This window comes from Notothenia rossii (assembly GCF_949606895.1).
Source record: "Notothenia rossii genome assembly, chromosome: 8".
Taxonomy (NCBI): Eukaryota; Metazoa; Chordata; class Actinopteri; order Perciformes; family Nototheniidae; genus Notothenia; species Notothenia rossii.
Genome location: NC_136906.1, coordinates 39,866,632 through 39,881,995, shown reverse-complemented (window position 1 = coordinate 39,881,995; position 15,364 = coordinate 39,866,632). Strand labels below are relative to the sequence as shown.

Here is a 15,364-nt window from a genome sequence, read left to right as displayed (position 1 = left end):
CTATCTAGTTTACTATGAAAAAATGGGCTACTATGAAAAAATGGGCTTTATCTTATTGATATCATCACTTAAAGTTAGGAACCCTTACGCACTAGCTATAAACCTGTTCACGTAATATTTGACTTTATAGTCGACTATGGTTAACTGTTGCTATTTGGACACGCCAAACTGGGACTAATATGGAGACCTATCAGCCACTGATAATAGACCGTCGTCTTATTACTGCACTGCTGCTGTAATTCCGATTACCGTAACCCACCCGCAATATCTTTTTTAAACAGAACAGTTTTAACCACTGATAAAGGCTTAGACCTTAACCAAGCCTTTCTTGAAAAGGACTTTCTTTAAAGCACTGACTTCGGTCTTAACCCTGAGTTGATTCACTATGCCCCGCTGGTTTTCACTTACTCGGCCCTTAACCGATTCGCTATGTCTCCAGATCTTAACAAAAAATCGTCAAATGGGCTATATACCCTTACGTCATAGGCTAAATAACTATTAACGTAACAAGAGACACCCATGTGAAAGCAGCAAGGCACCTATCCGAAGTACAATGTCCACACACTATATATTTAAAATTCAACACCCACACGTGGTTAATAGCATGCAGGGTTAATGGAACAAAAGAAAGTGTGAACTCACCCTGCTTGTGACAAAACAACGCCTCGTGGTTTTAGAGTGATTATTTTATCAATTTGGGTTGTTTTAACATTAAAATGCACAGCTATTTTCAGGATCAGCCGGCTGCCATCAAACACACAAATCTAACTTTGCCTAGTTTAACTAGTGAAGAATCTTTGTCATAACAGGCATCTTCTTACCGATTGATTTGAACTCTTGTGTGTCGAATGGCTGCAAGCGTCTCCAGGAAACAGCCGGTTGGTTTTCTCTCCTCGGTCAGCGAGATCACGTCAGGGAACTCACCAGATTGTTAACTGTGTTCGTTATTCTCCCGACCAGGAGAGAAGCTTTAAAATAGGAGACTAAATGGAGTCTCTGTGAAAGTTCAATTGGGTACTTTAATTAAAAAAGGCGCGGTAGTGTTACAGACAGAATATTGTTCCGGCAGAAAAACAGCTGTGATCTGGCTCTCCTCGATAGGGAAGAGAAGAGGCTGGATCTCTCCTCCGGTGCTGTTTATATATCCTCTGCTGGCTCCTCCCCGCCAGCCGGCTCACCTCGTCTCCAATGTCCGTTATTGCATTTAAACAGAGGATAGGTTCTTTTCACATTCAATATATGCTTAACACGCCGTTTCTCCTCATATTCTCTTTCATCACTTTTCATTTAACACATTCTAAACGCTGTAATCAATACTCTAAACAATACTTCTCGGCTCGTTTGGTTTCCGGTCATTCCGGATGTTGTCACATGCTACTCTCGTCTGTAAACAATAATATATTCAAATAAACTGTACCTTCATTTAATATTCAGCATGGTAGTCATAGGCGGATTTTGCGGGGGGGCTGGGGGGGCATTGCCCCCCCTGGTGGCTGAAATATGTTATAGCATTACTAAGTCTAAAACTGTTCCGATACAAGTATTTCGTATATATAAATATTTTAATAGATTCAATAAAATGATTGTTACAATACAAATGTGAATAATATCATGTTTTGTTTGAAATAATTTCATTTTTGAGCAGTCGCATGTTGTGCTGTGTGTGTGAGGTTAAGGACAAAAGTTCCCTCGCTTTTTTTTGTATCCAAGTGATTCAGCTATTGTATTAGCAGTAATGGATATTCGGCGATTTTTAAAACGTCCAATTTCGTCTTCAGCTTCAACAACAGAAGAGCCACCGACTGAGCCTAACTTTAACAACCAGCAGCCGTCACAATGTCAAGTGGCAGACACGCAAACGAGCAGCTCTGGATTAGCTAACGTTAGCCCCACAGCGGAGAGCTCTGGATTAGCAGGACCAGCTAACATTAACCCCACAGCAGGGAGACCACCGGCACCGGGGCCGTCAGTGGGTCATGATGATATTGGGGAAAAACACAGCTGTCCCAAGCAGCCTACTTTATCCGATTTCCCCTAAAAAATGTTTGGGAAAACGAAACGATCATTTTCCACTTACTATTACAAGAACTATCCCTGGCTGGAATATTCAGTACGAATTGATGCCGTCTTCTGTTTTTCATGCCGCCACTTCCAGACTGCCAGCGGTGTGGAGGATTCCTTTAGAAAGGGCCTGCGTGACTGGAAAAAACTAAGCAGCAAACTGGAGAAACATGCACAATCCCAGGCCCATCTGAACTGCATGGTTAAATGGGATAACTATAAAGTGACTGCATCTTCTGGATCTATTGCAGCGAAACTTTCCCGAAGCCACGAAGATTCTGTTGAGAAGAACAGATCTTATTTGTGCAAAATTGTTGATATTGTGAGGCTGTTGTCCAAACTCGGATTGCCTTTTCGTGGGCATCGGGAGGGAAGCGAATCAGAGTCGCGTGGGAATTTTCTTGAGGTTTGTGGCTTTTTCTCCAAGTATGATTCTGCTTTTAAAAACACGCAGTCCAACTATTTCAATGCTACTAGCCCGGATTTCCAGAACGAAGTCATTGACATAGGTGCTAACTTAGTTCGTGCAGAAATTGTAGAGAAAGTGCAGGATACTGGATTTTTTTCTATAATTGCAGATGAGGCCAGGTCTTGCAAAACGGAACAATTATCAGTGTGTATCAGATATGCAGAGCAGCTTGAAATCAAGGAGCGTTTTTTGTGTTTTATTGATTGCTCAGCATCTCGCAACGCGGCTGGGATTGTGGAAGCAATAAACAAAGGACTTGAGATGTGTGGACTGAAACATATCCCAATTGTTGCCCAGAGTTACGATGGTGCCTCCGTCATGTCTGGTCACATTTCTGGTGTGCAGCAGCGCATCAAAGAGACCCACCCATACGCAGTGCAGTGTACGTGCACTGCATGGCACACAAACTAAATCTGGTGCTTGTGGAGTGTTGTGCTGTCAACCGCAGCGTGAAAACATTCCTGAACGTCATTGACAAACTCTACTCTGTATTTGGGTGGTTGACGTGAACTCAAATCCAAAGTGAAAAAAAGAATAATTCAAAAATATATGTCCAATGACATATAATTATATTCCCTTATATGTGAATAATTCAAAACTGAATGTGTCCATTTCTAATTCTTCATATATTTTGCATATTATTCACTTTTTGGTGTGGTAGTCCTAAAATGTGTCCACCGGTGCAACAACATAAAGAATGCCATTATTTAATTCAGAGAATGTTGGACAGGTAAGATAGATAAGCACAAGGCATATTAGTTTGTCCCAATTATATTTCCACATCAAACATACCCCCAACAAATTCAGAATGATGTTATTTATATACTATAAGATGTACACATAGAGACTTCACCCAAATGTCTGGGTTACATTCAATATAATTAGTATAAAACTCAAGGAATCTTCATTTCATCCTTATAGCTGCATAGTGATGATATCATTGTTATACTATCCAACACTTTTTACATACATTTTTCATTAAAATACCTTTTCCCCTCACAATTCAATTTGTCGCACCACAGGACATTTTGTTGCACCATTGGACAACAGAATACTAGTATGCCTATGTTGTGTACAAAGTCAAATTTATTATTTTAAATTCAGTCAAAACACAGGTAAAATATATATTTTTAATTGAATTCATCAACATTGTAGATTCTACAAAATAACATTGAACAACATTGAACATTTGAATTCATATACAAAATTCATTGAACAAACGTAATCATACTTAATCACACATAACTTGATCATAATCACGATATAACTTGAACATAACTTGATCATAACACAAAAGAAAACTCCAATGTCAACACAACAATGAAAAACACACAAATACTGTAAATAAGTACGAACCCTTTGTTAGGAGTGATGGTCCCGTCTCTTATCAATATATTGAACATGTTTCATATTGATCAACTGTCTATCTAAGTTATTTTTTTATTTCCCAGCCCTAAGTGAAACATCCAGTGGTTCTTTTCACACCTCATTGAAAAGCAACCAGTCGTACTTGGTGAGTTGTGCGGCCCGCTGGTAGGGCTCTGGCTCAGAGATGACAGAAACAAGTTGGTCCTTGCTGTACAAAATACAGTCTTGTTTAGCAGGCCACTTGAATATGTTTTTGTTGCTTACTTGCTCCATGCAATTCACTGCAAAGTGCTCCTCATTTATTTGGGTGATTTGGCCCACAAATGGCTTATTCTCGTACTTCACTATGACAAATTTCCCCACAGTGTACTCTTCCTCTTCCTCTTGCTCCACTTCCTTTCCACTATTGTGACTTTCAGGACTCTTGGGCTGGGCTTCAAAAGACTCAGAGGAGCCGCTTTCCTCTGCTCGATTGTCTGGCCTCATCTTTTTAGGGGAGAAGCAGCTGCACATTTCTGGATAGCGGCAGAAACAGCTGAGAGTCCTGTAGAAAATCTCTCCTGGTGAGAATGACAGGATCTGGTGCGTGGTAAGTATGCCTGGGACTTTTGGAACAGACGGTGGCAACATCTCATCAAACACTTGTATGTCTGCCTCATTGATCCATTTGAATTGGATGTTGGGGACCTCTTTTTGGATCAGGAATTCATAAAGGTCCTTTGGGCTTTGTATGTCCTGCCCTCCATGGACATGGTTGTCGGCCATTCGCTTGACTGCACCCCCAACCCCATCCGGTGCGCCTTTTCCGTGGGCTCTCTCCGAGTAGTTCCACGTAACCCTCTTCAGCCCCCATGTGTATGGCACACTGCTTAACAAGTAACAGTTGGCCTTGTTCCTGTACTGAGTTACTGGACCATCACTCAGTACATGCATAGTGTCAATCTTGTGGCCAGACTTTTCCATAATGTCCTGGGCCACTGGTTTTAGATGGGCCCACACAGCACGCTCACTGTGGCTGACTGAATCTGAGATGGTGGCGTAGGACTGTGACCCTGTGCATGTGTACGCCACAACAGTGTGAATAGAAGCCTGCCGCCTGTTCCCTCCAAAATGAAATGACTGAATTTCTGTATTTAATTTACAGGCATAATTTTCAGAAAAGTCCACGTGCAGGACCATTTCGTTCTCTTTCAGGTGTTCCTTCAGATGCCTGAACTTCTTGGCCTGATGAAGCCAGTTGAACTGGTGAATGGCAATACCTTCCAACTGTTTCTGGAACTCTTCAACCAGTCCTTTCACTGTACCATTCTCGGTCTTCTTCACCCAGTTTTTATATGTTTTATTTCCGACCACCACATCTTCCTTCGCCCAGTGTTCCCATCTGGCCCGATCATCTAGGTTGTGTGTGGCAAGCTGGCATTCATCAAAGCAGCACTCAGTGCATGTGCGTTCCATGCATTTTAAGTTCTCAGTATTACAGGTTATGCTGGAAAGAAGATCTGATAGGCTTTTTGATGGTAAGATACCACGCTGTGACAATGTATCAATCAGTAGACGCAGGTTTTCATGTTGGTAGCAGGCGCATGTATTGCGGTCATTTGATTTGGCTTCTGTTACATAAAATGGCCTGTAGCGTACAAACTGTCTGTAAGACAGTCGAAGGTGTGGTCCAGCAGTCTGGAGGTATTCCTTGTGCAAGTCAACCAACGATTTTGCAAGTACTCTCCTCTGCATTTTTTTTTTCCTTCCAATGATGTCTTTCTTCCCTGGAAGAAGCCTGCTGTTCTCATCCCTTAATAAGAAGGACTCCACTTGTTTCTTCTTTTCTTGGCCAGTGTTTCCTCGCTTTGTTTGTGTTTTTTTGTCAGCACGTTTATCCATATTCCGTCTTTGCACGAGGCGTTGATTCTTTCGTCTAAATGTATTTACTCTTCTTCTTTCAGCCTCAAGTTCCTTCATTAATTTCTCATTTTGTTTTTGTAGTTTCCGTAGTTCTTTGGTCATTTTAGTTTTTCTTCTTTTTTTTGGTGGATTTTGGTTTCGGGGGGACTTCTCTGGTGTGCTACACAAAACGTGTACTGGTACTGGGACGGCATTGATCACTTCATGCAGAACCGGCCTTGCCACTGAGGCTCCATTGATAATTGGCCTTGCCACTGGGGGGTCATTGATCTCTTCAAATGGCTGGTCATGATCCTGAGGTGATTGTGGTGTAAGATCAAGGACAGCATTAGTGGCTTTTTCCCTTGCCCTACATCTCTGCTTTGACTCTCTCCATTTCTCTCGTAGCTTCTTCTGTGTTGCTGGCGACACAGACTTCACGCTTAGCTGAACAATTTTCCCGCATGCTTTCTTCTGCTGATATCTGTGGGAAAAATTATGAAACCAACCATGAATATTGTGATATGATGGTGCATTAATAATGTCATGAAATGTTTGAATTCTTAGGCTAAAATAACTTGTGGTAACTTGTCAAATTTACTTTCTGCGTCTCTCTCTCAGCAAGTTCTCTTTCCTCTCAGAATCTGCATTCAGCCTCTCCCTAAACTTCCTGGACCTTTCCTTGGTGGTCATTTCAGCCTCTCACTTTGGAAATCAAACTAGCTTTAACAAAACAGGGAAGGAAGGTTTGAGTTGTGTTGTCCTCAATTTCTGAGGTTAAGAGAAAATGCAAAAAGCTACTTAAATTAGTCATCAAAAGTAAGGAGAGGAGTAAGGAGCCAGAGAGGCAGGTTAGAAAGAAGGGAAGATGGAACAAGGGGGGGCTTGATAGAGAGGGAGTTTGGTGGGGAGAAGGGGGGGGTTGGGGAACTTGAAGATGGATGGGGGAGGGAGGGAGGTTGGGGGTGAGAAAGAAGGAGAAAATTTGACGGGCCATCCAAAATGCAGCCGTCCATTAACCTCCATTCATTTTTTAGACTCAGATTATATCTCTTTTGCATATTTAAACTAATTATTCAATAAAACTTGTAATACAAAAAATGTTGGTTTACATGTTTGCTTTCACTATGTTAAGTTTCATTATGATAGGAGTAAAGGAAAAAAATAAGTGAAACTGACTTCATGTTGTACTATAGGACAGTGCGTTGCACCAGTGGACATTTTCAAAGTCAATGCTAGTTTGTGGCCTAGCTATATGAGAGACATTCTTCATCCTGAGTAACAGTGTTAAGGTTTACATTATTTTCAATGATCAATCAATATAAATTGATAAAAATATTCAGATCAATACTTAAATTGCGTTGTACCAAAGGACTACCTTAAAACGACCAGTTCCAACACTGCACGGAAATAGTAATATTATGAAAATATTTGAGACAGAACTGACCTTGTGTACAGTCCATGTGCTCCAGTGATGTCTTCTGTACTTCCTGGTTCTGGAAGGACCCCTCTCAGTAATGGGTTGGTCACATTAATGCCTGTTTTATATCTACATAATGCTGTTGCTCCAGGAGGACACCAGTTTTGTGGACAAAATGTAATGTGTCATAATAACTCTACATAGGGACCTTAACACTTATAACCTCTAGATTCATTAAGTAAACACTTGTATGACATGCATTCAAGTATTTTAATGTATTTAGATTAATTTCTCATTAAATTACAGACATTTTAAGATAAGTAATGCTACCGTGGACAGTTGCACCGGTGGACAAATGGCATGTTCAAAGCAGAATATTTGCATAGTTGAAGAACAATACTCATTGTTTGCAGATGGATTCGATGTAGAAGAATAAACTGCATATTAAAAACATGAATTTTAATTAAATATTATCACATTTTTGTTATTTTGTCACTGTGGACACAAAAATTGAGCGTCACGTCAACCACCCATTTGCAGAGCCGTCAAACCATCATCGATTCATTGAAATGCAGAAATCACTGAATCTGAAACAAACTGAAATAATACAGCCAAGTGAGACAAGATGGGCGAACAAGTGGCGATCTGTGAATTCCGTTAAAACTCACTACTCTTCAATTACAGGGTGACTGAGAGCAATGAGTGACGAGGGAGACAAGTGGTCTGTGGAGGCCAGTGGCCTTTATGCCCACATGACCAGAATGTCTTTCATTACATGTGTTATTGTATTTGAAGACATACTGCGTGTGATTCATGTTACGCACAAGGCCCTACAGTCCTCCAGCTGCACACTCTCCGAAGATGCAGCGCTTACCGACAACCTGAAGGTGCACTTCAAATCTCAGAGACAAGCAGCTACGTGGAGCAATATGTGGGGATCAGTGAAACAGTTCTGCTGGGACAACAACGTGCCAGTACCTGGGGATGCAGATGTTGAGTGTCAGACTCCGGGTCCCCTTGCACCCAAGAGAAAACGGGTTACAAAACCCCCGACCTCCCTCGAAAGTTTCCTGGTTACAATTACTTTGGGCCAAAGAGAAACTGATGAAAGTGGCGCACAAATGTCACAGAGTGATACAGCTGGATTTCAGCAGCACCTCTATCTCCCTGTGCTGGACACCCTCATCAACGAACTAGACAGACGATTCACGGGAGAGTCCATAGAGCTGGCACGAGCATGTGGAGCAGTGTTTAAATGTGAGAAAAAAGGAATTGAACCTCTCGTACAAAAAATACGCACAGCTGCTCAAAATTCACCCTCTCCTTCTTGGAGCAGAGATGGACCCTGTTAAAGCCTCTGCTGTCGCACCTGTTGCACTTGGGCATCTCCGAAAGACTGTTAAAAAGGTGAGCTATCCAAATCTATACAAGATGCTCCAGTTGGCACTGACTCTGCCTATCGGATCTGCCACCTCTGAGAGAAGTTTTTCTGCCATGAGGAGAATTCGGAACTGGCTGCGGTCAACGATGGGAGGAACAAGATTTTCCTCACTTGCGGTTCTTCACATTGAGGACGACATAACCGCACAGCTGTCACCTGAGGGGATAGTGGACGTATATGCGGAACGTAAAAAACGGCGTCTACTTCTGAACTAAGGTTGGACACCAAGGGATATAGTATTTATCAAATAAGTATAAGATATGCACAGTTTTGATATGTTTTTTACAGTTATGTAATGCACTATTGTTGGGGGGAGAGACCGCCCCTTCCATATGAGTGTGTGTGTACGGCGGGCATGAGGCGTGCATGACGGGACGAGTTGTGTTCGTATGTGGAAAAGTCATACTCAGTGCGGTGAGCGATGGCTTTATTGCTACTGTATCCGTAGCACCCCACGCAATAGTTGGGACTGTGTACTGAGTGACGTCAGTAAAAAAGGTTTGCCCCCCCAAGCACAAATGTCAAACTCCGCCTATGATGGTAGTACCTCGACATCTATAGTTGTAGTGTTAAATCCGTAGGTTTCGGTTTGCACCACTCCATATCATTTCGCTACTCAATTCACCTCTTTAGGAAATCGTATATTAGCCACATGCTAAATGCTAACCGTAGATGAAGGATTTTCAGAATAAAAGCTTAACTGCTTGTGCACAAGAATTTCTGGTTTTTCAGTATAAAAGAGCGTTTAAACTGACGGTATGTTTAAGCTACATTATACCATCAAAACATTGATTTTAATTTCTAACAAGACCCACTGAGATAACTTAGACTAAAGTTAACTATCTAAACACTCAGAGAGTTCTTGAGCTCACCTGAGCCTCTCAGTCTGAGAGGAGAGCTCTCCTCCAGCTTGTTGTGGAACAAACAGCTCCGGATGTCCGTTAGTGCAGCTAGCTAACCAGATGCTAACAACACGGTCCCTGCTGCTGGCACCGGTCCCTCTCTCTCTCCCCCTCTCACACACACTAAATTAGTGATGTGTCGGTCGCGAAGGAGCCGATTCTTTTGAACGGCTCTTTGGTATGAACGAGGGGAACCGAGTCGTACTTGCTGAGAGCCGTTCTTGTTATCGTTCAATTGTTAGTCCGCACTCACTGCCTGCCAAAATACACTCGCCTGTTAAAAAGCTTGATTTTGTTCCCCAAACGTATTCTGTGAAGACCCGCACCTACTCTGATTAGTAGGTTTCAGCAGGAGGAGTGAGATGGGGTGGGTCTTAACGGAATACGCGAGAGAGAGAAGTCATAACAAGTGGTAGGCTACAGGACAGGTAGACGACGTGTTTTTCGGATGGAAAATGAGCCAAACGCGAAAACGCAGCAGCATTTTGATGAACTTCAACCAAAAAAGCGCTCTATTTGTAAAGGCAAAATATCCTTTAAAGCAGGGTCAACAAATGATCTCCATCGCCACTTAAAAACACAGTAGGCCTATCTAATATTAAGAGTTGCGTGAATTTCATTCAAGGCAAGGCAACTTTATTTACTTAACACATACGGAGGGTAAATTCAAAGTAGTACATTCACGGACATGAATGACATGGATATGGCGCCACCTTGTGTCGTGTTTACAAAGCAGATTATTGACATTAGGTCTGGCAATACAGTCAATCATTATCCTGGTGATTATTTCACAGACAAACCAAGTAACCCCGCCAAAAAAACGGCTCTTTTGAACGGCTCTTTGAAAGGAACGGAGCCATAAGATCCGGCTCCCTTCAAAGAGCCATAAATCCCATCACTACTAAATGCGCTATTTCCGCACACACAGAGCCGCGAGTTTGAATGACACAAGCACACTTTTATTTCCATGCAACTCTCTGATTGGTCTGGTGTCTTGCCTCTGTTGCATTCACTGAATACGGGAAATTACAGTCCTGCCGTCCTTTCTAGTGTCTTGATGAGGTTCACGTAAAGCACGGTTAATGTATTATATTATTGAGGTAGAATTGTCCGGGGCTACAGAAAAAACATTCGGGGCAGGCCAACATATTATTTTACCAACAATGTGGAATTTATTGGCTACATATTACACAGATTATGCACAGCGGGAGCAGCAATAACCGTCAAATAATAATTCAGAAAGGGGAGCTCCGCACCCCCTGCCTGCCGCTAGGGGATGCTGCAGCGCCCTCAGCACCCCCCTTCCCGCGCCCATGCATTTGTGTTATCTCCCACTGAGGCCACTACTCTGTGGCATCTGTGGCAAGTATAGACAAGTTTACGCGCCAAAACACGGGTAGCGCCATAACCCTACACAAATGCACTTCATTTCCGCCGGAAGTCTTTTGCACAGCGTCTGTCGGTGTAAACCGACGTAAACAGTCAGACGGGCACTGGTGTAAACACAGCGATTTCGATGCTAACAGTGATGCTAGCTTGGGAACACGATTCTACTTCTTTGACTGGAGATGGCGTTACTCTCCCCCACCCGAATTCAGTGCAAAACTGGGAGGATAACATGACGACGTGGCCCAGCATAAAACCAAAATAAACTGCCTTATTTAGGTCATGCCCACAGGAGCCAACAGTTGTCTGTTGTTTACATAATGCACAATTTACATGATCTCTTTATGCTGTGCAATATATCATATGTGCCTGTACTGTTTGAGTGAAAATAAAGTTTGATGTAATTTAATTTCATTATTGCACTGTTATTGCATTATTGCATTTCATATGTTCCTTAGAGTGCTACAATTTCTTTTAACACAGTTCATCATTCATATTAAGCTCATACTGTACATAAATAACACTGAATTAATTAATTGTTTAGAGGAAACTAAAGAAATGGCTTCAACAAGATCACATGTTTAATCCTAACAGGTATTACAAATTAAAATATAAAAGCAGCCCACACAATTACATCACTATGAAAATATTCATATATAATATTAAAAAATACAATGCATGCAGTATTTGTTGTGTTTATCTGTATTTAATGAACAACATGGCTGGGTGCTGGGTGCTGGTTTGTGGTCGTAGCACTCTCTATCTAACCACTCGTTCAGGTGCTTTCTCGAGTGATTGCAACCAACTACCGCACACGTAGTTCCCGAACCACTTTTCTTCATGTTGTAATTGTTATATCCTCTTTGTCTCTGCGATATCAGTGCTTTGTCGGCACAACGGAGCTAGCTAGCAAAACAAACCCAGTCCGCCAAAACGGAAGTGCATTGCATCGAAGGGAGGAGTTCAGGATGTAGAGCGGAAACGGCTCAATAACTTGTGTATATGCCACAGATGCCACAACTTGCCGTGGCAAGTATATGCCACAACTTGCCGTGGCAAGTAAATGCCACAGATGCCACAACTTGCCGTGGCAAGCATATGCCACAACTTGCTGTGGCATTTGCGCATGCTGAACGGGAGTTGCCACAAAATGCCAGAGTTAAGAGAAGTTTTACAGTAGCTGCCACTCGCCTTCCGTGGCAAATGCTGATATTTAAACTCGTATTTATCGTGTAAAATGTCGCTGTTTAGCCATGACTTTATCGGACTGATCTGTACACAGGACTGATGTGCGATCTCTATTTTTCAAAAAGATAATAAATTATCATTTATATTCAATTTTACTTGGAATAGCCTACGTGCTTTGCTAAAATAAAAAAAACGTGCTATATCTATGAAAGTAGGCTAAACATAGGCCTATATTGTAATAAAAAAAGAAATATTGGCAAGTGAGCGTTGCAACGCAAGCCCTTGGCAATTGTCGCTTCTTGAGGGGAGTTTCCACTGCTTGCTACGATAACCAGGTGTATTGTTACTAGTAAAGACAAATAATTAAAAAATAAATATCTGTATTGACACAGCAACGTGTACAATGGTGTTATTAGACTTGGCTACAGACTTAGGGCAGCACCATGAGAATGATAAATACTTAAATAAACATGAAGAATGTTCTCTTAAGCATGATACTCCAAGCAATCCTCATTTAACCGTATAAAGTTGATTTAATATGTTGAGGAAAGAGGGTTACAATGTAATATAATTACACCCTTGTTAAAACTTTTTTTGTGCATCAGTAAAAAGGTTATATGTCATGCATGCAAATATCAAATCATTGTGTTGCTAATTAACATAAACAGATTTTGATATGATACGTTGTATTTACTTTATTCATCTAAAATGTTGAAATCTTTGCGTTACAGCAGTGATAAGGGATAGGAAACATAAAATAATAATAATAAAAAGAAACAGGAAATAATTTACACATTATTAGTAGATATTTATCTACAGAGTATCTAAAGAATAAACAATATAGCCTAATGAATATGTAAGAATACACTATAATAAACCATCTTACTAAAACTAATAGAAACATATATTTGTCTTTCTTAACCCTTTCATGCATGAATTATGCATGATTTTTTTACCAGGTGTTTTTATTGCTCTTGGGGCATGAAAAACAAGATTTTAACTTTAGTTTATTTGTATCTAGTTTTTTCAAATTTAGAACATTTAAAAATACATTAAAAAAAATAATTTTAAGGATGATGTTTTATAATAATATATCTTGAGTATTCTCATAAAAATAGCACGTTTATTTATTTTAACAAACCACGTTCTCCAAGTAAAATCTATAGAACATATAATGTTTAATCTTTTTGAAAAATAGAGATCGGACCATCAGTAACAGATCATCAGTCTTGTGTCCGATAATATCATGCCAAAACAGCGACATTTTACGCGATAAATACGGGTTTAAATATCAGCATTTGCCACGGAAGGCGAGTGGCAGCTACCGTAAACCTTCTCTTAACTCTTAACTTGTGGCATTTACTTGCCACGGCAAGTTGTGGCATATACTTGCCACGGCAAGTTGTGGCATATATAAGTTGTGGCATATACTTGCCACGGCAAGTTGTGGCTTGGTTGTGGCATATACTTGCCACGGCAAGTTGTGGCATCTGTGGCATATACTTGCCACAGTGTGGCATATACTTGCCACAGATACCACGGAGTAGCGGCCTCTGTGGCAGATGCCGGAAGTACTTGCCACTGCCTGCAGATGCCACGAAATGAGCCAGGCCCTACTGCAAAAATCACCAACTGTGTGAACGTGAAAATTAATAGAATATCACCTCCCATCTTCAGAGCAATCTGACTATTATAACATTAGCGTTAGAAAGCGTACTTAAGTTAAATATCTGCCACCACATAATTAACCGGATCAGAGTAACATTAAGTACAGTCCGCGGAATATCACATCATAATGTATCATATCTCCTTCAATCTGAGTCAGCTGAGCCGTATCTGGCCGTGCAACACTCAGTGTCACATACTGTATGCAGAAGTATTATTTTAAGCAACACATTAAGTTGACAAAACACTCGAGACAAATGTAATTAAAGTCAGATCCACTCGTGTCTTAGACGGGGCAGTGTTATCATAAACCTGTTAATGTACGCATTCAAACACTTTTTCTTTTACCAGCTGTATTCACCTTCCATGTGCAGCTATGTGGCTTTTATCCTGGATAAAGTGTTTAAGTCATGGATGTTTAAAGTTTAACTTCTTCATATGTCTAATATTATAGTTGACTTTTCATTCAGGAAGTATGACGCTGCGCTGTCAGTACGCTTGTCCATGTTTGTGATTGGTCGAATGCTCCAAATACCACCCCTTTCATGTGAACGCGCACCTAACTAGATAGGACACGGCTGGCTTGAGCGATCCACTTGATAACCCGCGTCGTAGTACCGTTTAGCGAGAGCGTGTATGTTTTGGATTAGGCCAACCGGCTAACTCAAACATATCCAGGTTAGGTTGAACCAGCTTCGTAGTATACCCCCCTCAGGACTCGCTGCCTCGTCCTCCTCGTCACTCCTCCACTCTGCAACACTCATGCGGCAGGGGTGAGATGCGTCTTTCCTCTGCTCTGCTACTGGTTTCCGCTTTCCTTTCTCTTCGTTTCACCGTTTTCTCGTTCGTTCCTCTCCTTGCAGCTCTTCCTGTCTTTTTCCTTCCTTCTCAGCCCATTCTGATTGCTTAAAAGCAAAATGCCGTGCACTATCGGCCAATTTTGCGCCATGGGGGTTTGTCCAGTCAGACGCAGCCGGTTTCAATAATGCCAATAAATGTCAATCCCAAGAAATACAAACAAGATTCACAGATAAAATCATGCAATAATCACTCCATTAAAAACCACACAACACAAGTAAAAAATCATGAAATGATCCTTATAAAATCACACCTTAGAATAATGTTGATGAAAACCAAACTTGAATAAATAATTTAAAACATGCACATTTGGGGATTTCAGGCCAACAGAATACTGCCACTCCGACATGTGTGCAGTGAACTAAGCTCCTCATGCTGTGTCTCTTTGCTACAGGATACTTTCTTCCGCTACCTCAAGTCCCCAGTGTACAAAGAAATCCAGAAGAAGGCTCTGAACCCTGAGCCGCATAACTTCAGGTTGGTAGCTCATCCTCACCTCTCTGACATCTCGCTGCCCCTGCACATGAATATATGTGATCACATGATCCTTTAGCTTTAGACATCCCAATATCTATGTAGAAGAAGGCCACACAGCCAGGCAGTTTTCAGCCTCAGATGGATACTCACTTCTACTAACACTTTGTATAGTTTGCAGTTAGAAGTTGTTTTGATGACAGATTCCAACACAATAACTTAACATTACAGCAGCTACTAAAATGTCACAC

The 15,364-nt window shown here is 41.3% G+C and overlaps 2 protein-coding genes across 3 annotated transcripts in view; one reads left to right on the top strand and one right to left on the bottom strand.

Annotated features, from left to right (window-relative positions):
• rgs9a (regulator of G protein signaling 9a) overlaps positions 1-15,364 on the top strand; it is a 73,035-nt gene that overhangs the window by 54,377 nt on the left and 3,294 nt on the right. For both annotated transcript variants that reach the window (XM_079643687.1, XM_079643685.1), the window contains exon 17: positions 15,034-15,116. In XM_079643687.1, coding sequence (XP_079499813.1) covers positions 15,034-15,116 — 83 coding nt within the window. The remainder of the gene's footprint in view (positions 1-15,033; positions 15,117-15,364) is intronic.
• Positions 3,031-7,719, bottom strand: LOC307015205 (uncharacterized protein). The gene is made up of 3 exons (XM_079643683.1): positions 7,227-7,719; positions 6,381-6,502; positions 3,031-6,263 (listed from the first exon to the last, which is right to left on the bottom strand). Exons 2-3 carry the CDS (start codon positions 6,470-6,472, stop codon positions 4,010-4,012), a joined length of 2,346 nt encoding a protein of 781 aa, XP_079499809.1. The 5' UTR covers positions 6,473-6,502; positions 7,227-7,719; the 3' UTR covers positions 3,031-4,009.

Coding starts and splice junctions, on each gene's coding strand:
- LOC307015205 (XM_079643683.1), bottom strand. CDS start 6,472: ATGACCACCAAGGAAAGGTCCAGGAAGTTTAGGGAGAGGCTGAATGCA. Junction 6,264..6,380: donor CTGAGAGAGAGACGCAGAAA/GTAAATTTGACA, acceptor TTTTTCCCACAG/ATATCAGCAGAAGAAAGCAT.